At 35.6% G+C, this 25,388-nt stretch overlaps 1 protein-coding gene across 1 annotated transcript; it reads right to left on the bottom strand.

The window, feature by feature from the left end:
- Window positions 1-5,589: 5,589 nt before the first annotated feature.
- Window positions 5,590-25,259, bottom strand: LOC124367100 (cilia- and flagella-associated protein 251-like). Its single transcript, XM_046823755.1, has 18 exons — window positions 25,133-25,259; window positions 24,207-24,319; window positions 23,639-23,771; window positions 22,557-22,665; window positions 21,431-21,561; window positions 20,267-20,398; window positions 19,353-19,461; window positions 17,538-17,677; window positions 15,303-15,451; window positions 14,860-15,038; window positions 14,199-14,322; window positions 13,866-13,955; window positions 12,960-13,082; window positions 11,217-11,308; window positions 9,498-9,732; window positions 8,219-8,480; window positions 6,411-6,526; window positions 5,590-5,716 (listed from the first exon to the last, which is right to left on the bottom strand). The coding sequence occupies exons 1-18, from the start codon at window positions 25,227-25,229 to the stop codon at window positions 5,660-5,662; spliced, it is 2,391 nt and encodes a 796-aa protein (XP_046679711.1). The 5' UTR covers window positions 25,230-25,259; the 3' UTR covers window positions 5,590-5,659.
- Window positions 25,260-25,388: the final 129 nt, after the last annotated feature.

Below are 25,388 nucleotides of genomic sequence, written 5' to 3' on the forward strand. Positions count from 1 at the left end.
GTAGTTTGACCTACATTTTTCTCAAGTTTTGCCTGTCAAAATTAAATCACAGAAAAAAAAAATTAGGTTTTAAAACTACCTTTATCATCTACAAGGTTTCCCGATTGTACCAACCAACAGGCTTCATGCACATCTCCGACTAACCAAGCTATGCAATTGGAAATGGAAAGTACTAAAAATAGGCAAGCGATCAACTGGTCACAGCATGAAGTACATGCAGTAGTTCATCTTTATTTGCTTCTTATTGCAATGCAAAGAACTAGATAACAGTCAAACAAACTATAATATAAATCAATTTTCTTACCTTCAATCCAGTAGTGGGAAGAGACCAACTTCAGTTTGTTCGTTTTCAAACGTTTTAGGTTGGAATTTATCACCTTTATATTTACATGAACACGTATTCCTGAGACTAGTCTGGGTGTCGCCAACATTTGCGTTCTCTTCATTGTCACGACCCACTACCACCGTTCATCATGCCACAAATACAAGTCATTCATTTAAACACGGTCTTTCTCAGTGTCACTAACAACATAACTGTTACATTGTAACTACACCAAACTGATCACCCACACTTGCATAGTTCAATCTGTACGTTCAAAACGATCATTACTCCGTTCATTGTAACTCACAATTTAAATTTGTAAGGAAATAAAATCGTTCCACGCACTGCATGGTTACTAGTATTAATACACAATAAAGAAAATATTATCTTTTAATGCCAAGGATTTCCCGCCAATACTGTCACGGATATTTAGAAAAAATACGCGCATTCTCCAGCCATTGGCGGGAACTGGGTGTGGTACTACGCTTGTCAGCAATAGACCAATCAGATAACAGGTTGGCATCAGAAGAGGGCGAAGCCTCTCACAGATTATAATGCGCACAACACATTACGAAATCAGCTGTTCTGGGGTTATCTTTCATACTAATTGGGCAGTTAGCTAATTTAATAGCAAACTATGTCTTGCAAAATCATGCATACTGTCAATATCTCAGAGAACATTTAGCTATACAAGTTTTCTGTTGAATATTGACATTATTATATGATAAGTTTGCCCAAATTTTCGAACTCACACATAGAGTTTTGCTTTTCCACCTCAAAGAAACAAGTAAATAGTTCCCAGGATATTTTGGATCTTTTCCTATTAACATAAAGGCAACGGTTCTCAAAAGAGTTCACAATGGTCAACATAGAATTGTTAGATTATAGTACTAATCCTGTTCTTAGTGTTGCAAGATTAAATTATCATTTCTGATGGCGATGTTTATAGCATATATGTAAGTATCCTATATTGTTTTAGCTTTACGTTTTAGCGTATTTCTAATTAAATATTCCTAATGGCCTTGCCTAAAAACAACAACGGGAAATTGGAATTTAACACAAAAAACAGAGACTTATTTCATATTTTTCGATTTTAGGCATTTTGCCATACTGTTTGCCAGTAAATTCTTCTTGGTAGTTTGGAATACAGACAACATCGGCCGGCCATTGATGTAACGGAACAAGAACTACTGTAACTGAAGTCCGGTGACTTTGGGAGCCAGTTTAAGAATCATTTCAGTTACCGTTCAGTCGATTACTTATTCTCTCCTGCTAGAGGTGAGTTCTGAAATGGAATTTACAACAAACGAGCGTTTATCGATCTTCTATTAATTCTGTAGAATAATTATATGATTATTATAATTGACTATTTTGTGTGGTTGTTAGTAATATTATTATGACTAATAGGTGATATTTGTATTTATTTAGTTTTACTGTGATTACATTCTTGTTTACACATATCAATTTCTGTATTTATAATAATTGGTTTTATTATCTTTTATGGTGATATTTCATTTTAAGCAATTTTTCTTCTTCTTCTTCTGAGGGGTAGCCTATTTCCATGCAGTGAAGCCTCGAGGGAATTTTGTGTACCCCGGAAGAGTACTGTGAAATCTACAAGTTTTAAATTTTAGCAGTCTCGCAAACCGCCGAAAACGACCGATCATGTCCTGCTGGAGAAATTCACCACGGTTTTCCAAAATGCCAAAGATGGCATAATGCTCCTTTGATATTGCTGGGCAATCAAAGGGAAGGCGTTCAACAGTTTCCTCCTGTTCATTATACATAACCACAGAGCGGACCATTCCGAAAAATGTTGAGTATGTGAAAATGCTTCATCAGACGCCCATGTCGATTCAGAGCAACAACCTAAGAAGACAGCGATCTACTTAAGGAGGGAAGATCAGACGCTACTTTCAGGAAAGATGACTGAAGAATCAGCATACTCACCCCTTTACCCGGATGCAAATTCTACCTTCTCACGTGTTCAATGCATGAACCCACTATAGGACGAGCCTAGAGAATTCACACCTAGGAATTTCACAGAACGGTTGAGAATCTGCCATGATAGACACCGAGCCAAGGTATCAGCCTTTCGTCTCCAAAGACATCTTCCCCTCATGACCAGGAACTCGACAAACAGTAACATTGTTGATTCCTACAAAATTGGCTGAGTGATGATAGGCACAGGAATTCTCCCTTTTGATTCAGTGGTTGTATATGGATATCTCGGCCACTTTGAGGTATGGAACCGTGTCCACAATCCGAGTAATTTGCCTATTCTTATTTGTTTGATTATCTCCTTTCCTTCCCTGACTCTCTCTGTTTTCTATGTTTATTGTAAGTGAAGATAGTGCTGAACAGTTCTAGTTATGTGACGTAAAATCTGTTCATTTCTTATCATGGGATATCGGTAAGGGAATAACTCTTTGAAGCAGATCCATATTCCATACCAGTAAAGAGTTCCTTGATGCTCTAAAGGAATTCAGCATTGGTGAGATTAATCTCTAACATAATTATCCACTTATTCTTTGTACCATGCGTACCTATACTTTTGATATTTTTATACTATTGTACAGCTTCTTCCTTCGCAAAACCTATTTGGTCTTTAAGAACCGTTTCACTAATTATTGTAATTACGTTTTCTGTATAACCTAAAAGTAAAAATCTTCATATTTCTCAATCTAAAAAGATACATAGTGTTGTCGTCATCTCGGTGTGCCCAATAAATCGCAGTTATAGCGCAGTATTGCTGTGTTGTGCTGTATTTGAATAATCCCATCAGAGACGTAGAGTTTATTTCGAGAACCACCGCTCGTTTTTGTCACTAAACTGTGAAAGGCTGTGTTGTCTCATATTTCTGCCAGTCTGCTTTCTCTCTTTTTGTACACTCATCCGTCTGTTCTTGTTAGATTATTTATAAAAAGGAATTCATATTTAATGTTTAACATTTCAAAATTATAATAACTTTACAACAATAAGTTCATAGTTAATTTATAGGAACATATGTATAAGTACTTCATCAATTATTCCACTCAAATTCTTTCATTATTTTACATTGCAATACCCCTTAAACTTACAACATGTATATCCACTTAACATAAAACTTGTCAGTTAAAAAAATAAGAAAACAAGTCCATATCATAAGCACAGTTTTCATTCAATTTAGATAAACACAAATATAAGGAGAAGGAAAGGATCCTTGGCACAACCACCTAATGTGAGTTAGCTGAGCTGATAGTCTATGAGAAAATACACAATATAATGCTAATGTCTGTTGCAACTTAAAATATTGCAGTTGCATGATATCTAGTGGGAAATGGAAGAAACAGCCACTACATACATATTTATTTAAAGATTAATGTGAATTGCAACTTTAAACAAATTATTTAGAATAGTGATGCTATCATCTAGAACTAGCTTTAATGAACAAAATATCTGCCACACAATCCCCACATGGATACAAGGTATATTCGCTAGAAAGACAAAGATAACGCTGAACAAAAAAATACTAATATTAAACAGTCAAATGCAAATGCAGTATAAACATTTTGTATAAATTACAAAAATATTAATTACAAAATTAAAACCATGATGGCAAACAAACACAAAACAGAATAATTATTGATTTACTACTAATTCAGTTTTAGAATCTCAAATTGAAAATACTGAAGCAATTATAAGACGTTAAATGAAAATCAAAAAGTAAAACAAATTGAAAGCTTGTCCAAACATCCAAACTTTGTTCAAACGGGAGCAGCACTAGCCGGGTGATTTACAGGGTTGTAAACTTTCCGCGAGGAGAAAGTCAACATTTTTAAACTAGTATTTATTATACCTCTATTCACTCGGTCGGCCACAACCGAAAGAAAGAAATGTTGTGTGACTTATTTTAGCACCGGTACTGCATGCAAGCAAACGTCTTAAAGATTTACAAATTTTCATTCACTGTATGCAAAATCTTTTTTTTTTTTTTGTTAAGCAGAGGGAACCTTCAAAAGGTACTGGCGTCCCAGTTATGTGGGCCTTACAGCACCTGGACCCTAGGTCCACTGACTGTAGAGGAAGCCCTGAAACATATTGGTTAACTTAGCCTAATTAGGAGTCGTTGTTTTCTGGAACAAAATTTAGTTAGAAAACTTTACTGTTACGTCCCAGGTTTGGGATCGCGGCTTCTTCCTTGGGTTGATTGCAAAATCTCTTACAGGCATATTAGACGCCCTTCTATTCAACCACTTTAAAATGTTTAAAGATATTTGAGTGCAATGTTTTGACGTATTGCCTCTCAATGTTATTGCTATTCTCTCTCCAGAGTTGAGAAGTGACGCCCACTTCACCGTTTGCTGTCGTTCTCCAACCTCTGGCCCCTGCACCCTCGTCGACTGAGATGTGTGTTGGGATGCAAAATGTCACTGAATCTTTTTATGTTGCCTTCAGTGCAATGGCGATCTACCTTATCTTCTCATACATTAAATCCGCTTCTTCCAACAAATGCTTCTTGATCTTTTTAATATTTAGGCCACTCAATAATTCATCTCAATCAAATGTAATTTCCCATTTATGACATAACAGTTCGTTGAGAATCAGATATCCCCCAAGAGGATTCACTTTTGGCTATTTTATTTCTACCATTTGAACCTATAATACTGGGTACAGCAAAAGCAATGTCACATAAATGTGGGTAACCTTATGGATGTCCAGGAGCGGCACATCACTAACCCCAAGTTCTGAAATATTGGGGTGCAAGGGTAGATTGGTAGGTCTAGTCTGCTGCAGAGTATGATTGCTGCTGATGGTGGGCCTCTGTTAAAGGCAGTTGGTAGTCTGAACATAATGGAGTGCTACTCCTGCCCGCTTTGACTGGTAGAAACTTTCCTCTCTGCCTTTATCTCATTACATCCTCAAAAATACTCAATCTGTTAAATGTAAGACGGTCATAATTTTTTCTACAAAATCAAAACACAGATCCTATACGTATGTATGTCGCCATTTTGTATAATCTGAACTAAGCAATGAGTCCATCCTCTTTCTTGTCCTCAGAAAGGCTTTTATTCTACAGCCTAAGTACAGAATATTTCCTGAATCTGCAGTAAGGAAATCTTTCTTAAAAAGTCCATGGAATGTTCAATCACTCCAAGAATGACCAGCTTCCCACGTCTATTTAGCCTGACCAAGTGATCCCATCAATATTGTCTATCCCAGTGAAAATACATGACCAGGTTTCAGATAAAGTATAATATCATAACATAAAAGAATAACACAACATCAAAAGTTATCCAAAAATTAAAATTTTAATAATAAAATCTGAAGGTATCAAACAAATTTAAAAACAATAGTCTAAATGTAGTTCTTGAAGCCCAACAAAGTCGTGAAAAATGTATCAAATGACATCTCCTGAAAAATGAAAATTACAAAGCGAATATATTTTTATGCTGACATTGAATTGAACAACAATTAGTAATATATTTTAAATAATAATCGTAGTATTCTTAGAAATAAAATATATGAAATTAAATTAAAAACCGAACTGCGGTAGAAAAACAAATAATCATTGCACCTGAATGGTGCAGATCAGGCTTTTGGATTAGAAACAATTTCGTTATACACACCCTCCAACATCCTTCTTCTGCTATAAACTTGCGCTGGGTTAATAACTTAAGTTTTTGGCACAGTTCCAAACTCTAGTGATCTCTAGAGTTAAAAAATAATAACTTCAAGGGCCAGGGTCATATGGACAGAGTATTGCGTATACAGTATTACATTAATTTCAAATAGCAAATTGCGATGTGCAACAGATTGAGTTCTTCATATCAAATTTTAATTTTCTTTAAGATTATAATATATGAGTATATGTTATACAAATGTATCATTATGTTTTTCGAATACTCTATCACAGTTCTGCAAATTATTATTAAATATGGTCCGAATTTTGGGTTCCGAGCACGAAATTAACAGATTTTTTATTATTATCTACTGAACGTCTGAACTGCCTTATAAAATAATGTGTGAAAACAGTTTTTTAAAACAAAAGTTATCATTCTAAAAGAATACCAGTGCTCTATGTGTTAAGGTCCAAGAAATAAAATACCTTAGGCATAAAGGGCATTGGGGGAACTGAATAATAATCTTCATGCCGTATCTCCAGCTTACTTTCCATCAAGGTGCTCAGGGAAGTGTACAGCTCTTGGAAGGTGGTCTCTTCACCTGGGCATACGACATATTGCATATAACATAAACAGGCATACACAGCATTGTAAAATATTTAGACATCAGTTTAGAAAACTTAGTGGTTTGGGATATAATATTTTAGCTTTATTATTCCAAGTTTTAATGGCTTAATATTTCAATTGTCCCATTAATTTAGTATTTTTTTCGTGTTTAGAATTTAGAATATTTAGCAATAAAACATTTTCTGAAAACATCGAACGAGAAGGCAATATAAAAACCATCACATATTTTTAATCCGTTCTTAATATCTAAATAAGTTATATTAAAAATATATACAGGAATTATTAATTTATTTCGAAGTGTACATGTGGAATGACCTTGTAAGATGTTATCATACACAAGTAATGTGACGAACAGTTTAAACTGTTGTGTGCCAGAAGAAATAGTTCAAAAGTACAGTTGTTAAAACTAGACTTATCAGGCAAACATTATGAAAAGCTATTAATAGTACAATGTTCTCTCAGTTTAAGAATGTCCATAAAGTCGAGTATATTTGTGCCTATTTCACAAACTATTTTCGCACACACATTGTTTCTGTCGCGATTAGAAGAGTGGAAGGAAAAATGGTAAAGGAAATATGAAGGGAACATCAAACATGAGGGGACCCTGTAGAAGACCTAAGGAGATTGGCAGGAGTGGTAGAGCGTACTGTAGACCGCTAGAGATGAGGGGTCTAGTTAATGAGCAAAATACCACCTTGGGTAATAATGTGGTTCATTCCTAGAACATTCATGCTCCTCTTTTGTAGTCGTATTTTCTGTAAATTTCCCGCAAATAGTAGCTACAAAAAGGTGTAGAAAAACGAGCCAATTCCAACCAAACAAAAATCCTTTCGTTAAGTTTTTCTTGAAGCTACAGCATGTACCCGTGAGGAATATGATGTATTGTGAAGGGAACGGGATCTTAACGGACATTTACCATCGTTCAGTGATACAAAAAAATCAGTGCAATCTGACCTCTCCTCAGGTAAATAACTAACCTAACACTTAAATGCAAGCTAATGTTAAAACAAACAAATCATACCAGAGTGAATTGTGATACGCTGAAGTAAGTAATCACAACCACCATGTTGTGTTTCAACTCCATGCACACTAACTTTACAACATGCACTTAATAAAAAGAAAACACAACACTAATAATTATTAAAACTGAACTACAGAATACAGGTCACGATAGGTCTCCACCCACCGTCCGACCACATGGAACTAACCAAAGGATAATAGTAAATTCCGATTGTCATGGCAGAAACAAGATGGCGACAAAAGAGGAGGAAATGGGAGTGAGCCTTATTTATTATTTGGAATTGGGGATAATACATCAGGAATCTTCTCAAAAGGAAATTAATCGATGCTTCATACAATAAATTGGCAGACCAACCTATCAGTCAATCATCAGTCGAAGTCAGGTCGTTTTTTTGCCAATTCTGAAAAGTGGACTAAATTTATAATAAACCAGTGCAAAGTCACATGATGGTTTTGGGAACTTCATCTAGACTGAACCAATACTAAATAAAATTACGGCGATTGTTACGGTAAAAACAAGATTGCAGCAAAAAAGAGAGTGTAAAAACGTCCGGAAATCAAGTTTCCTTCACAATCTTTCCTTTGTAAAAAACAAACTTTAAACAAAAATTGACGTGTAACTTAGTGGTAAAACTATTATGATCACCTGTAGTTACAAGCTTTTCGACCAGAGATTCTGTATTGAAGACAGGATCAACATCAAGTCTGCGCTGGCTAAGGTCGCGGTCGGTGAAGTAAGCACCTTCGTAGAAGTCCAGGAAAGCTTGATGCAAATCTGTTACAGTGAGTTCCCGACATGGACGGTGGTTCAAGTAGACTTTCACAAAGTCCTCATACTTGATCTTTGTTTCAGATTGGTGCTTCCTGCTCACGTCTGCGCCCAACACTTCGTACAGTATGTTGTCAATCTGTACAGACCATAAAGAAAAATTAATTTTCATCTCCGACAGGCAAAGTCACATTGTAAAAATGTGGTTGTCATGAGATATGAGGATATCAAATTCTGTAACTTGAAATCCACCCTATGATTATGGGAGTATGTACAAATTCAGTGCCAGACTGGGTCCATCAAAAAGCGCAAACCCTTTGGTCTTGAGGGCACAGTATTGTATCGAGGAATTTAGTTGAGAACCAGGGACCCAAGTCCCCAAGAAAATTGTGAAAAATAATTTATAAAAAGAGGGATTTTAGCTGATTTGAGTACGTTTTCTCTTTCTAGTAGCAAAAGACAATTCTGGAGTTTCCATAAAAGTTACTCTTCTTCATAACTCAGGATAAAATAAATTTTTTTAGGTGATATTGGTTTGATTCAATCGTATTCTTGATTTGTTTATCAGGCAAGGCAGACTAAAAAATCATACACTTAACATGTTTTGGTACAATACAGATTATTTGAATTATTATACAAATAGACATCACATTATAAAATATTGATAAGGGGATGAGAATGAAACATCAATTATTTTAGTAGTCAGTTACATACTTTTAATACAGTTCTTATACAAAATTAAGTATAACAGTCTGTTGTTTATTTACCTGAGCATAAAAAGTTAAAATTGAGTAATTATCGTCATACATCACAACACCAGAAAAACATTTTCTTTGCTCATAAAGATTGGTACTTGAGAGGAATTAATAAAAATCGAGCTGAATAATGGTATTTTAAGAAATGAGATGTTATTAGTCTTCTATGCAGATAGCATTACAACTACAAAACAACTTATCTTACTTTATAAACAAAGATAAAGATGTATTATAAGATAAGATTTTGATAAGTTTGTGATATACTGTATTTCAAGCTATAAACTTATAGTGGATTACGTATAGCTGGATTAAGCTGTTAATAAGAGTTACATCTCATCTCTTGAAGATTTGATCGTTACCTGATCCAGTCAGATCTAAACAAACCGAATATCGCATATCACCTGGTATTTGGTTGGGAAGAAGCCGAGGGCTTGGAAAATGTTAATCATCTCACAAACTTGAAGGGATTTGGAGAGAGTCCGCACAGTGTTAGGTCGCTCTCCCTGATGTATGAACTGCCCGAAGAGGAAGAACTCTCGAAGATCCTTTACTTGACTGCCTCCCTTCCCTCCCTCCAACAGTGACAAGAACGGATCTAGGCCAACTCCTCCTTGGGCGTAGAACTCATCCACGGCTCTGTCAACATTACAGTATAATTGGAGTAGATTTGTTGCTGCTGTCTGACAGCAAAAATATTATATAGGCAGTTTAGTTCATGTTTCATATGTTTAACTTAAAATTCTGTTTGTACTCCGGAAATTGTAGTGTAGGTTGATTGAAACATAAATTACTTCCCAATATTCTGAACAAAAACTCACTTGAAAAACAGTATACATACGTAATCATAACATTATTGTTTACAGCAGTTTTAAGTAGAATTCACAAGTGGCTGAAGTACTCTTTCAAATCAGAGACAGAATGATTTGTTTTATTCTCTAAGATCAATAAGTTGTGAAGCCTCCAGTTCACTTAGCCCTAAAGGGAACTTTGCGTTTGCTTCCGGATAGACAGGACGTTTCGGATGGGCAGGATTAGGCGTAAGGGCCATCTCCTGTCGAGATTTCATGAGTAGAGATAGTGGGTACCCACAATATCACAGTCTTATCGCCTTGGAAGAAGAAGAGGCCAGGGCTCTGTACCACCCTCTCTAGTCCAAGCGGGTAGGGGTGGCACGCCCTTATGTTTAGGCCAACAACTGTCTTTAAGACTTAGGGAGCCTGGCCATCTCAAACAGAGGCTCTCAGCAGCACCCTTGCACCCCAATATCTCGACATTTGCGGTTAGATAAGTATAAAATTGTTCAACACTGTTGGTCTGAAAATCATCAAATGAAGTGAGATGCACACACTGCGAGAATTTTTCAAATGTAATCTAATTGAGGCTTCACAATAAATTAGCATATCAAAAGAATTAAATAAGAAACCTAAACAAAATTGTGACATTTAAAGAAACCTTAGCCAATAGAATTCAAACACACAATATCACATATGTAAATAATTAAAAGTTTAAGGCCAAAGGCAGCTGCCTTTTATCCCTTTCCTTCCTAACCATCGCCATCCTGTCCCCCTCTTTGTTTAAAATGACTTGCCACGCTACCCAGGAAGCCCCATATACTTTTTTCACACTCTTTCACAATCACTGGTGGATTTTAAGTTATTATTTTGTGTTATTCTGTGTAATGAAATGGTTCGTAATCCTTCCAATCATCTGGACCCTCAGGTACATCCTTTGAGTTTTTTACGTATGCCTTTATTAGTTGATAACCTTGCGTTCATTAAGTTCTTGCCATTTAATTGAAAGTATTTAAAATATTTTGTGTTTGCTTAACTGTCCTAAGATCCTTTGACACCTGATTAGAAGGATAGATTTCAATCCTCTAAACGTAGTGGGTGCTTCTACTTTTAAAACATTAACGGGGAAGCAAATGTCTAAAAATCTGTTATCCTATCAAATCGTTCATCATCAATAATAAATTTTAAACAAATAGTTTGTTAGGCTGTCCTATTTATTGTTATTTGTTTGTATTATAATAAACTTGAATAACGTGAAAGTATTCATTTTGCAATGCGTTTCACGAAGAAAAAAATTAAAGAGTAATAAAAAACAACACAATTACTTACGTAGTATTGATTTTCCACATATTTATAACGCTACAGTTCTCTGATATTGTAAACATGTATTTCCCGTGTGAATGCATTCTGCAACAAATTATCTGAAACACAAATTATGCATTCTTAAACAAAACCTTTTTTTTTAAATATGTCACTTTTGTTTCTATTTAAAAATAAATGACACCCAATTTAATTAATTAACACCATCTTTGCAGCAAGCATTCAATCTATCAACTAAAAATATCGTTACCGGGTTAAGTTTAATAGTTATAAATTTAGTATATGTATCATAGACACTAGTAAAAAACATTAGTTACAGAAAATAAATTCAATTTATTTAGAATGGTGGCATAAAATGTGCAACTATCTTTTTCACATAATGCAGTTATGGTGGGAATGGTTGATTAAATGTGCTTCAATTCACCTTCCTCTTAAGTGCAGAATCTGAAGTCTGACTAAACATCGTAGTGCATACAAATGTGCATCTGCATGAGAACATCTCTTCAGTTAGATTACACTTGATGGTGTAACTGTTAGGTGACTGATGTCAAAACGAAGCAAGGAGTTCGATTTTTGCCTGTCGATTTTATTACTCTTCAGCCTGATAGGACTCCAGATTCCAGGAGACAAGCCTGAGACAGCGTCAGACTTCAGACGCTGCTCTAAGAAGAAGATGAACTGTAGCTAAACTCAACATCTCATCTTTTTTTTCAAACTACATTTCTATCTTTCCAAAAGGACAAGACAACATGATCGTTAAACGTTATGTAAAGATAAAATTCAGATTTTCTTACATAAATAAGTAGACTATAACAAAAATTAATGTTTTATTGTGCATCCCTTGAACTATTCTCCAGCACTAACAACAAATACTCAGCCTGTTATGTAGTTTAATCTGACCTAGTTAATGTGAACACGGGGAGACTTTCGACTATTATCGAAGAATTCGATATATTATCCAACTTCGATATGTAACAATCGTACACAATAAGAGTTGTAATAAATTACCGTAACAAGAAGAATCTCGTACATTGAAATTTTTAAAAACACAAACTGATCAATAACATTACAAAAAAAAAAAACCAACTATAGTGTAGATTTAGATATCAAAGAAACCTCACAATATTTATAACTTGCCCAGCTTGATATCAATGAGTAACCGCTTTTCGTACAATGGAGAAAAGGATTCTCCCCATGGGTTACCAGCAGCCAAACCCTCATGTTGACGCCACTTAAACAAATCCCGTCACTTGTGAGAAATACCTCACATATTTTCCTCATGTTCATCGCCATTTCCAAAGTCTAAAAATATTAGTTACTAGTTGTTGTTTATTGTTGGCATTAAAATTACTATAACTAATAATTTGAAATCATATGCTAAGTTAAATTAATAAATTGTAATATCGAATTATTCCTTCGGATAAAAATAATCGAACCATTCAATAATAGCAATCGAATAACGAGTGTAGGCCGCTTATTAAAGTCTACCCGTGGACACTTAGATCTTAGACTATTGCGTCAGAAGTTACGACTAGCATTCAATCTACTTTAACAATTGTCCTTGTGTTAGCAATGTTTCAACTCAGTTCAAAACAACAACAAAAGACCTTGGGTGGTAACCAATATGGACAGTATTCACAAAAATTGCAATTTGCTATAGGCTAGTTTTTTCCTAACCTCTTTATTTCTATTTTGATCCATGATGCACCCCTAATGATACAAAGTAGCATGATCAAACACGCACTATCTCACCCGTGTAGGACTCATCCTGTACGCTAAAGACTTGTAGGGGTTGCCGTCTGGAGGTAGAATGTGCAGACCGATCTCTTGATCAGTCCCAAATAACAGGTAAGGCTGGTCATCCCCTGTAAAACACTAACAGCTTCTGTTATTGTGAAACTCCAAATAAACATTTTGGAAATGATAGTTTAATTAAACCAAACAACAGTGTTCGTTGAGGTCAGAGCTGCCTGTAGAACATTCTGGCTCGCGTGGGACAAATTAATTACTTACTACCCTACTCCCGTAGTAGGAATGGGGCACGAATATTCATACTCATTTCCAACAATGTTGATATAATGCAATGGCTCATATAAAAAAATAATGTTAGAGGGGATTTAATTTAATTAGTGGTTTAAGAAGGATAAAATGTCCTCTAAAATTAGGAGTTCAGAAATCTTCACACTGGAAATCACTCATAAATAAATGTATTCTAGCTTAAAAGAAACTACTGGGTGCAAATTTCATGTATGTCTTTCAAAATTTGGTAAGGGGAGCTTTAGCTCCTTGACATATACGCCAATAAAGTATACTATGAAGCAATACAGACTTCATTGTGTTTAGACTACAAATCTGTACTAATTCATGATTCTAAAAAATATTACCTATGTAAACCTTTAGGTGCCAATTTTAATATGGTGGCCATTAAAACAGCTATATTGAATACTATATTTCAAACTTGCTTTTTTTAGTAAAAGAATTTACTGTGCAGTAACATTTGTTATACTGAAAACAAAAAATAATCATCTGTGGTAAAAGTAAAAAACAACAGGCTTCACAGGACAATTTCCTTTTAAGCTATCACTCTCCTATACATGTACCTTGACCTATAGTAGAAAATCTTGTACAATATTTAAACGATTTTCGTTCTAAAGTTACCTCTAGAAAGTTAATAGAAGATTCTAGGTTAGGAGCTTGTATAGTTTTGGAGCACCGTAGCGTGTCTGCTTCCAGAAACTTGAATTTCATCTGAAATAATAAAAGATAGTAAATCCTACAGATTAATATGATACCAATAAAGCTAAGTACTGTATCCAATGTTTTCAGGGTATACAACATAATCGTTACTGTTATTCTGTTTTAACTTGTGAATTCAACCTTATGCATATCGGGTAGTTTGTGTTTGTTTTCACTTATGTCCACAGAACTCAGCACATGCATAAATGTCTAATTCAAAAGTGTAGATCGATCCATACAAACGAATGGAGGCACCTCTGTGTTGACCATGAGGTAGTACTTTTCGTCCAGCGAGTAAGGCACAATACAGCAAGGCACTGCGCTCTGCTCGGCTCTATGGATGTTGAAGAACTTCAGTACTTTGTCAGTAACTACATCACTGGAACAACCAAGAGCAAATATTAAAACATTGAAATTATAAATTTCTCCATAATTTTCGATGTTCTATGGTGATGTTTCGCACAGTAAACCGCCTGGAAAATATTCACTTGTCAAGTTTTTTTCGGCAAGATGTTCATGCATTGTATTGTTGCCTAAATTATACCATCACGGATTTTTAAAAATACTGTTCAATGGACGTTAGCTCACCTTCTTCAAAGATATACGAGCACATATATTCTTCTCGCATAATAAGCACAGTTTATCAAAGTTTTGGAATGTTATAGCAAAAGTAAAGAAAAATACGTACATAACACTATTTTTTAGTTAATCTCTATAAACAAAATTAAATTCTTTATATAAAACGTTATAATTTTTATTCTAGCGCCATATTATTAACCCACACCACCTTACGATTAATAAACTAATAATATACTCCTTTATGAAATAGCTTTATTAATTAGTGATCTCGTTAAGTAAATCAATTCCAACAAAATGGAAAACTCCACTACGAAACCCATTCCTAGCTCCAACATACCTTTTGTTGACAATCTCAAATTGCACAATGTTGCGGTCTTCGCCAACGGTGAACAGCCGAAGACGATCATCGGAGGCGACAAACAAAATGTCCCTGATGACCTTGGAGTGAGCTTTGAACTGGCCGACAGATACAGGGGGGTCCAAAAGGTAGAACACGGTTATACACATCCCAGTGTCCTGTGTAATTAACGATGAATTTAGTCATGATCTATCTATATGTATGTTAATAAGTTGTGAATAAAAATAAAAATTAGAAATCCCACTGGTGGATAAATACATACTGGAGATGATATACAGCTAATCTCGTCATCTAGTGACAGTTGTTTACTATTTTTTCACCATTCGGCATATTATTATTATCACATTACAGCCCTTATCTCCAAACTGAGAATTCTTATAACGTTTTCATTAACACTACAAATAATGAAACACAAGACTTACCGCAACTGCGAAGTAATCGGATCTCGGTGAGAAGACTAAGTGAGTGATACAGTCTACACAGTTGGTGAGGGGTAGATAACGAGGAGTGAGTAGGAGAGGGTCCAACAGCCATACCTCCCCTGAGTACATGGCACAGGCGAGCACCAGTCCTGGATACGGACACGTTTGCAGTTAGTAACAGGCAAGTAAAGAAAACAAAAGCTTTGAATGATTTGTGGGCTTTTTCGGTTGTGATACCCCTCTTGAGCTAAGGAGATTGGGTAGAAACAGAAGATTTCAGTAGAATAATAGTTCTACCTAAGAACATAGTGGTGGTACTAACAAAATACTTTTGACACAAACAGTGCTTCATTTTGCCAAAAAATGTCTTTAATGAGTCAACATCTTTTAAGCACGATGACATAAAGCACTGCCAGCTCCAAGCGATGGTTAAAGCGTTTGGCTACCCTTTTGGGATCCATTACTCAAAGAGTCTTGAGACTTAAAGAGATTGGTTACCGTTTTGGAATACATGACTCAAATATATTCGGTTACACTTTTGGAATCCATTACTACAATAATCTTGACTCAAATAGAACGGTCACCCTTTTGTAATCCATTACTCAAAGAACCTTGAGGTTCAAAGACTTCAGTTACCCTTTTGAGATACATTACTTAAAGAGTCTTGAGGTTCAAAGCGTTCGGTTACCCTTTGGGAATCCATGACTAAAATAATCTTGACGCTCAAATAGATCGGTTATATTTTTCGGATTCATTACTAGAGTGACTTTGACCACACCAAGTGTCAACGACTGTCGTTGCTAACAAAACCATAAACGTAAGTTCTTGTTAACTTAGTGCTGTTACCTTTTTCGGCTTAAATTCACCTCTTGAGTTGAGTTTGTATAGAAATAACATATTTTAGCTGAAACACACTCCTACCTTAAGATAGGCCGGAGAAGGTAAGAAAATACCTTTGACACAAACTGTACTCCAATTTGCCAAACATCTTGTTCGATGAGTCAACACTTTTCAAGTACAGTTTTAATTTATAATAACATACATTATAGGTACAGTGTGTGATAAATGCGGTTCAATACTTCGAGAAATAACAAAAAAGATGATCTCAGTAAAAATATTCTTTTACCATCCTATTAGTACACGCATTTTGTTATTATTTACTATTATATTGCAATTAGATCAACTAACTACATTACCTTACATTCATAAACATTTTATAATTTATAATAAAAACCCTTACAACCGAATAATTAACACAAAGTTGGTGATCGTCGTGTTTGCGATGAATATCGACGCGAACTCGATGGACAAACATCACTTCGAAATAGTTTAACATTTATCTTTGACGTCGAAAATAATGAGATTTTTTATGTCTTTGCATTGGAAAGTGTGTGAAACAATCCTTCCGTTAATTTGTCAAGGTCGATATTTTTCTCCGACATTGAAACTGTCTACAGTAAGATTGAAATAGGATACATTATACGTTTTCAGCCTCGCAACTGTTGGTGTTTTGTTGCAATGCTATAGATAAACCGCTCGCAAAGAAACCTGCGCAGAAACAAATATCTGAGCAGCCACGCGCAGGAGAGGCCCCCTCCAGTGGTGGTGAGTAGGACAAACATCTCCTCGTCTCTGTTTTATCAGCTGTGTGGATCGTGTATCGTTCGCGCCATTTTGTTTACACTGCAGCAACTTACCTATTCTATAAGTATGTTTTTGTGAGTAGGTATATACTATTTTTATGAGTAAGCCTACACAAGCGTAAAATATTGATTGAACAGACTAAAGTAGCCATAGACGTATCCAGTGGGCTTGCGCTTTGGTGTGAAGTTAGCCACTAAGTGTGGCAGTGGTCAGGTCAGGGGATAGAGCAAGCGGGCGAGTGCCGAGCAGTGGTGGGGATACTGAGGGAGGGCGACACCACACCGGCGGAGGGATATTTACCCCACCCTGCGTGAACTACAAACGAACAGTGACTTTTTGTAAGCGGTTTTCCAATAATAGTGTGATTACTTAGTTCTTGTTGCAAAGAGAATTTTTGTTATAAAAGCAACTCTACCAAACGAAAGTTATTAATATTTTTATTCCTTGATGTGTTTATATCTTTGGTACTTTTCATCAACTAATAACATTAAAATCTTCCAAGTGCTAATAATTTGCAATCTATTTTGCAAATTATTGCCATTTACAATTTAAGAATTAAACTTATGAAAGCTCAAAATCAAAATCAAATACCTGAGGGCGAATATCGTAGAAAAGATACGGCTTTGCACGCATCCTCCCCTATTGGCAACTGTTTTGTGACCTTGATCTTGCAGTCACAAAAGTCAATCAAGATCACTTGTCCCTCTGATGTACCCGCACAGATGTAGGGACTGAAACAAACGCTTAAGTTAAATTTATTCAAATGTGCTTCTTCAAGTAATCTGTGGTAACGGTAAAACAAATTTTCATTAAACACAAGTTTAAAAATTACTGAGAGCTAGTGTCGATTTCAGTATTATTGGTAATCTAATAAGAGTTAGTATCAATCTTCATATAATTGATTGATATTACCTAGCTCAAAGTCTTATTAACCTATTAACATTTGAAGTTGTAAGACTGATGTTTCAATGTTAGAGAGCACGTATTGCACAAATTATATGTTTATTTAGCTAAGAATAACTGTATAATGAATACAAAAATCTTCTCCGTTAAAAATCTAAAAATGCCTATGGATTCAAATACCACGAAAAGAACACGCAGCACAGACTTGGTTTTCATTAGTCTAAATATAAATGTGAAGTTGACAATTTAAATTATCTTACAAACATTTCTTAAGTACCGTTTCTTAATATTTTAACTGAAGTTGACATGAACGTTCTGTTTGGTGCAAAAAGAGGGTTTCCAAGAGTAAGCAATGATTCCCCCAGGAGGGTTCACTTCTGGCTGATTTATACCTTCCAGATGAAACCCACACTGGGTACAGCAAAACAGACGAGTCACTTAAATCTGGGCAACCTTATGGATGTCCAGGAGCGGTACATCTCTAACAGCAAGATATTTGTATGATGGCTAATTTACAGTAGGTGTACAGGCAAATATTTTACCAACGAGAATGAATTATTACGTGAATTGTAAAGCAACAATACTGTATTGTTATTCTTCATCGGCTCTATTGAGATAAGCTGGTGGGAGGGGTATCGCGGAAAGTAGTACAAACTTAAGGGGAACCTTGAGCCCAAAAAGTTAGGGAAACACTGACTTAGGAATAGAAGATGAGAAAACTCTCATTGTACTTACTCTTAAAAGGACCTTTGACATGCTTCCAGAGTAACAGAATGTCCAGGTATGGGTAAGGTAAGTTTTATGGGTAATATCCTGTCAAGATCCTATGAGGAGGTATAGTGAACACTATATCTCAGTCATTTCACATTAGAAATGGAGGCTGACTCTGTTCCAGCCTGTGATCCTATAACTCTACAGTAGGGAGTACGAAAAAGTACTATTGAGGGAGGAGCCTATTTGATGCGTGACCTTGGAGCAGCCAATGAGAACTGAGCGACGTAGCCAAACTTGTCCCCGCTGCACCACAGCGGGCCGTGCCGGGCGGCAGTTAATGTGCTGAATGGCAACATCGCGCGGTCATTTCAATAATATTGGTCGCCGCCAACTGCACTTTTTTAGTCATCCCTACTGTATGGATCATTCCACCCAATCCGTCAGTCATCCTCAGCAGTAAACTGACATATCGATCAACCCTTTACCCTAATATCTTAGCATTTGTGGTTAGTAATGTGCCGCTCACTGAACATCCATAGGTTTGCCAGATGTGACACAATGGTTGTTGCTGTACCCAATATAGGAACTGGAACTGGAAGTTGTAAGCTAGCCAGAAGAGAACCCTCCTGGGGTACCATATATTATTTATTATGAAAGTAGTAAGGTGGCAATAATAATATACTTGCGATGAAGAAGTTTCACATGTAACTTTAACTGTACATATATATATATATATATATATATATATATATATTATAATCTTTTGAACAGTAAGGCACAAAGCGGTACCTTTGAGGCATGACATCTATCGCAGTATAGTTGGCACTGGAGGGGTACAGCATTTTCTTCGGAATCTCTTTTGTTGAGTTAAAATAAGCGACTTCTCCATTCTTTGTGCCTGTAAAAGCAAAATCAACTTAATTTTTAGTTTCTCATTTAAATAATATGTTATAAAGGAATTTGTAGGCTAATACAGTTTTAAAATCGTTGACACAACATAACTGAGGCACAATTATTGTGTATCACCAAAAAGTAGCTGCTATTAAAACAAATTAAATTAATACACTCATAATGACATTATGTAAATATACAAACAAGTTGACTCATTATAAGAGATTATAAGATTGGTTTTGAGATACCAAAAACGATTTTTTTATTATAAAAATATTTCAGACAACAAAACAACTTTCTAAAAACCAGTAAGCACAGGACCTCTGATTCAAGAACTGCTTATGTTCTGATTGGGCCGGGTATCCAGTTGACTGTGGCAAAAATATGTTTTTTTTTACGTAATGATCATTTCTTTAACTTAATTTTTAAATTTTTATGATTTTTAAATACATTTTAGTAAACGATCTAAACACAGCTTAATGCCCTATTATAAAAAAATATTACCCAGATCACTCTCTTGCCGGACGAGAACGATGATCCATTACACCACAGAGCCCTTACTTTTTGTCCATAAATTATTTTATTATTTGCCTCTAGTCTATTTCACATAATATGTTTAAATAACAATCCAAGACGTGACCTGACGGCAAACTATCTGTGAAACGACTTTTGATTGAATAAGTTTGTTTAAAGCGGGAGTAGTGTACTTTAATTTGAAGACAGTTAGTTGAACGAAAAGTACTCGCTCTGAGAGTATGAGTAGCGCGCTGATTTAAGTACTCATATTATTGTTATTGCGAACCAATACTCACTAATGATAAAATGACGGACGTTCAGGGGATTGTTTTGTAATGTAGCGTCGATCAGCTGTTCTGTCTCTTTGCGCCAAGTCACTGCGCAGCTGCTACTGTGAGCCGGGACTGGACACACTGCGTGTACCACGTCTACCAAAATACAAAAACAAAATACATTTTTTATATTAATTATAATAATTCTTTCATAATATTACGGGTATATAATGAAAATTAAATTGTATACTATAATATTATTGTGTAATGCATTGCTAATAGTATAGCAACGTTATGGGAATTAATTTTGTTGAATTTACGAGTGAAGAAAAATTTAAGTGGTCTTATACTACACTTATAAACAATATTTTAACGTATAAATTATGTCAATGATGAGATCAAATCTAAATATTAAATATGTTGTTGTAGTATAGAGACTTACAACTTTTTACCCAATCTCTCTCTCTCTCTCTCTCTCTCTCTCTCTCTCTCTCTCTCTCTCTCTCTCTCTCTCTCCCTCTCTAAGGAAAACACAAGACCTAATTTCATGACAGCTTTTGAAATAACACTGTTTACATATTCGGAGAATATTAACTTATAACCCATTAGTACTTCCGAAGGTGCAAAGAATCTCTTATAGCATACTCCACCAAATCGTACTCTAAACGGATTTAGTTAATTTGTTCCAGTAAATAAGTTGAGAAGAATTCCAAAAGTCAGAAGCTACTTCAAAAATAAATCTTTTTAAGTGCTTGTTGGAAATCGCGGCTGTAGTATCAACTTGAACTAGACTCTACCGGTCACTGGTTAACATGTTTATAGATATTTGTCTATTTATACTTTAATCCGTTTTCTACATTTCTAGAATGCTGATTTTTATAGTTGCATTGGCCAGAATGATCCAATTCTACCTTTACCACTTCTGTGACATGAGTATGACTGAATACTCTCCATAGTAGGTCATCAGTGACTACAACTCCTAAGCTCTTAAGTTTTGTATTAGCAGATTAACTTTAAATGACTCAAATGAGGACGAAGTAAATTATTGGAGAGGATATTTTCTTCACGTTGAATGACAAACTCAGATACTAACTTCCTATAAACTCTTTTAACTAAATTACATAATTCGTACATAATTAGTTTTTAAATCCTATAAAACCTCTATGGAAGATATAAAACAGTGTTTACCTCTAGCTTTACCATACAGATTGAAGGATAAGGTTAACAAAGTACCAAGCTGCTCTTTACTGGCCCACAAAAACTTAAGACTGTAGTCATAAAACCTTATGTTTCCCGAGACTGTCGCTATAGCAACTACTCTGTGAACAAAAACAAAAGATTTGCAGATTTGTTTACAATAAAACACAAGAGTTTTTTTTACTTAACAGAACTATATTTAGTTATTATGTCAAATTAACTTTACGTTATCATGCCTCATCAAGGGCAAAGAAGTATTCATACTTTAAAATTCCTTTAAGAATGAAAGGAAGGTTATCTCTATATGAAAGTCAACACCTTCAATCACTCACTCACTTATCACTCCAACTTTACGATATCTCTGAAAGTTGAAATTTGGCACACGCCTCATGGTGCCTCATGGATAAAACAGAAAAATTAAAACATCAAACATCTACAAGGATTGAAACCCCCAGAAGAAATTATATGTTGTTTTTAAAATATCCTGGTGGCACAGAATCATGAGATTTTAACAGACAAAGTAAGATTTTAACATAAAAATCAACCGTTCTTAGGGGTGGAAATGGGGTTGCACCCCCTTAAATAATATATATTTAGTTATTATGTCAAATTAACTTTACGTTATCATGCTTCATTGAAGTCAAATAAGTGTTCATACTTTAAAATTCCTTTAAGAAAGAAAGGAATGTTATCTCTACATGAAAGGCAACACCTTTAATCACTCACTCATTTATCACTCCAACTTTACGATATCTCTTAAAGTTGAAATTTGGCACACGCCTCATGGTACCTCAAATTTTATCCAAGGTGCCTCATGGACAAAATAGAGACCAAAATTAAAAGATCAAATATCTACAAGGATTGAAATGGGATTGAAACCCCCAGAAGAAATTATATGTTGTTTTCAAAATATCCCGATGGCACAGAATGATGAGATTTGAAATGAACACGTACATTATGTTCGCAACAGACAAAGTAAGATTTTAACATAAAAATCAACCGTTCTTAGGGGTGGAAATGGCGTTGCACCCCCTTAAATAACTAAATATTTGTTTTTCCAACTTTCCGATGTTCTAGGAAGACAAAGTTCAACAGAAACTCATAACAAGAGACTTACCCATCTACCACCTCAATGTGCGTTATTTGCTCCAAATGTAGACGGATGTGTTTTCCGTGATGTATGGTGTGGTGGAGCTTATCTTTGCCCTCCCACACGATCACATATCCTACACAAAAGCGTTACAAACATTGGATTATCATTTAGGGGCGTCGTGATTAAGTTTATTGGGCTGTGTAATACCAATATATCAGTTATATTCAATAAGTGTACAGTGTACCTGTATCTCTCATTTACTATTCAGCACTCACTTGTTTGCCATTGTTAGTTAAAACAATAAAACCTGTAAATCCCGACTTAAAGGGACGTCGGTTTTTAACTCTATTGCTAATGTAGAAATACGAGACATACCACAAAAGTTTTTGATACTAGCCTTAGAAAACTTCTTTCTCTCTCTCTTTTAAGGCTCAGCGCCTAAGTCAAGGTTATGTTATGTTAGGTTAGGTTGTTAAGCAACATCAGGAAATTAAGAAAGCAAAAACTTTTCAATGATAACATTGTTTATTGACAGCTAAAACAATTAATTCATAGTAAAACTTTAAAAATAGTTGAAACTCACGTTTTCAGATTTTTTTCGCCAGCTTTAATATTAGCGAATGTGTCAATGATATCATTAAAGTCAGGCTAAGTGGTTTTAAATTGAGTAAAGTATTCATTTCTGAATGGTTCTGAATGGGGACGGCGTAATACCTTGGCCCCATGGGCGGCAAATTCGTAAATCTGGCCCTTAAATGGTACATACCACTGGATAATGATTAAATGAGTTTTATCGAGTCAATGTATATTGTCGTGCACCTCATTAGGCAATTAGAATAGGTACCTCTCCATTGCATTATACTTTGTAGTCTGTTTGTCTCTGATGTCGAAACGATGTAAAGAATTCATTGTGAGCTTCTTCGTCGTCGACTTTTGTTTGGATCTCTTAAATGAATTTTAAAAATTCCAAAAGTTAAGTCTGTGACTGTCAGATCCCAGCCGTGCTTAAGAGTAATGTGAACTGTGGTACATCATATTTCGGTGAAATTCTGATATAACATATGTTATTTTAGGTGACCCCAAAAAGAATTTCCACTGTAACTAACCTTTGGAGGTAGAGGACAGAGCTATTGCCTCTCTTGGCAAATACGTTGTATCTGTAAAAGTGCCCAGACGGCTGTGAATCTGATGAAGGGTCTCACAGTGCAACCTCTCACCTGGATTTCTCGCGTCCTTTCTCTGCAAATATGATGCAAAAATATTAAAAAGTTGTAAGTAAACATTAACACTTTATGTATTTATAACTTATCTGAACGTCTCCCTACTTCGAGAGGTCTCGTACTGTTAGGGCTATCGTGTGTGTGTGTGTGTGTGTGTGTGTGTGTGTGTGTGTGTGTGTGTGTGTGTGCGAGAGAGAGAGAGAGAGAGAGAGAGAGAGAGAGAGAGAGAGAGAGAGAGAGAGAGAGAGAGAGAGAGAGGCGTTCTTAGCACTGACTCGTGAAATAAGACATTGTCGCTGTGTGTCCATAGTACGATTTAAAATTTTTTAGAGTTTCGTACCTCATGGTTTTTTTAAGTTTTTTTTTATTCGGTAACAACCAGAGCATTATTGTTTGTTAGTGGTGGTGACTATAATTTATGGGATTATGTAAGTAAAATTTCCACAATACTCACAAAAGAAAAGAAAAACACTGCTAACTGACTCGTCAGCACAAATTCCTCTTCACATCTCGGATTCATGACCAGCTCCACGACATCTCCGTATGACTCAATGATGTATTTATCAGCTAGAGGAGAAATAAATATTATTAATGTCAAATATGTATATGTATATATGAGAACATACAAGGAATAAACGTAGAGAGGGGGTGCGAATATACATTGGGAGTGCCGATGGCTGAGTGGTCTGACACCAGACATACCAGTGTTATAGATAGCGCAGGTTCAAATCCTGTAATTTAACAGTACCATCGAACTAGTACTGTATCGACTCTCCCCCCCCCCCGTTTGATAAAACCCTCGCACAATGCAGTGGCCCATGAGGATTGACAGAATAAGGCTTAAAAAGGAGGGATAAAGTTTTATTTTGAACTGTATAACTTTTCAGTAACTTAAACTTTATAACTTAAAAGTAGCCTTTTTTCAAATTTATCATTGACGATGGTAGATTTAAAGGAGTAACAGGACTTCGAAAATTTGCTATCGTTATGTGTTGTTCATTTAATCCTTGTAAAACATAACGATGGCAAATGCCCCATCCTTTCTATAAAAGTATCAAATATTAAGTGGAATAAGATCTACACAAACATTTGGATGACTTAGGACAACTATCTGGCGGTTATGGAAATTGTTGAGATTGTATTGCAAATTTTTCAGTCCTGCAACTTGTAGAAGCGTATGCATTAAGTCTGTGTAGACTTTTTTATTCTTTTGCTAGTCTATATCGCAGTAAAAATTGTTGGCTTATGAAAAAAACTTATTACACAATGTCTCTGTGACTAACCCTTTACTTTTTCTGTTCATGGTCATCCTGTTACGACCTTAGACCCTGGTTTTTCTTACTATCAGACCTCATGTTTTCAGCTGACCTCACCACTCACCGGCAGGTGTGTGCTTGTCTTCACGCCAGATCCAAACCTGAACCAGTGGGTGTGGAAGGGGCGACACCGTCACCAGGTACTCCCCAGACACGCTCATACCTGCCAAGATTGTCCCACTCGGGTGCACATTCTCCAGCACCTCTACCACACTGTGGGCAGGACAATTTAATCTTCACTGCACTTATATCACTATAAATACATTAAGCAGGAAAAATCTATAAATAGCTTTTTAACGCTTGAAACAAGATTCGACCTT

The sequence above is a fragment of the Homalodisca vitripennis genome, chromosome 8 (assembly GCF_021130785.1).
Source record: "Homalodisca vitripennis isolate AUS2020 chromosome 8, UT_GWSS_2.1, whole genome shotgun sequence".
Lineage (NCBI taxonomy): Eukaryota > Metazoa > Arthropoda > Insecta > Hemiptera > Cicadellidae > Homalodisca > Homalodisca vitripennis.

What these genes read in the sequence shown, in the direction of transcription:
- LOC124367100 (XM_046823755.1), bottom strand. Translation starts at nt 25,229, where the DNA reads ATGAGCGTGTCTGGGGAGTACCTGGTGACGGTGTCGCCCCTTCCACAC. An exon ending in CAGTGTTTTTCTTTTCTTTT is followed by an intron (nt 23,772 to 24,206) that starts GTGAGTATTGTG and finishes TCATATTTGCAG; the next exon opens with AGAAAGGACGCGAGAAATCC. An exon ending in TCTGTCCTCTACCTCCAAAG is followed by an intron (nt 22,666 to 23,638) that starts GTTAGTTACAGT and finishes GCTTTTGTGTAG; the next exon opens with GATATGTGATCGTGTGGGAG.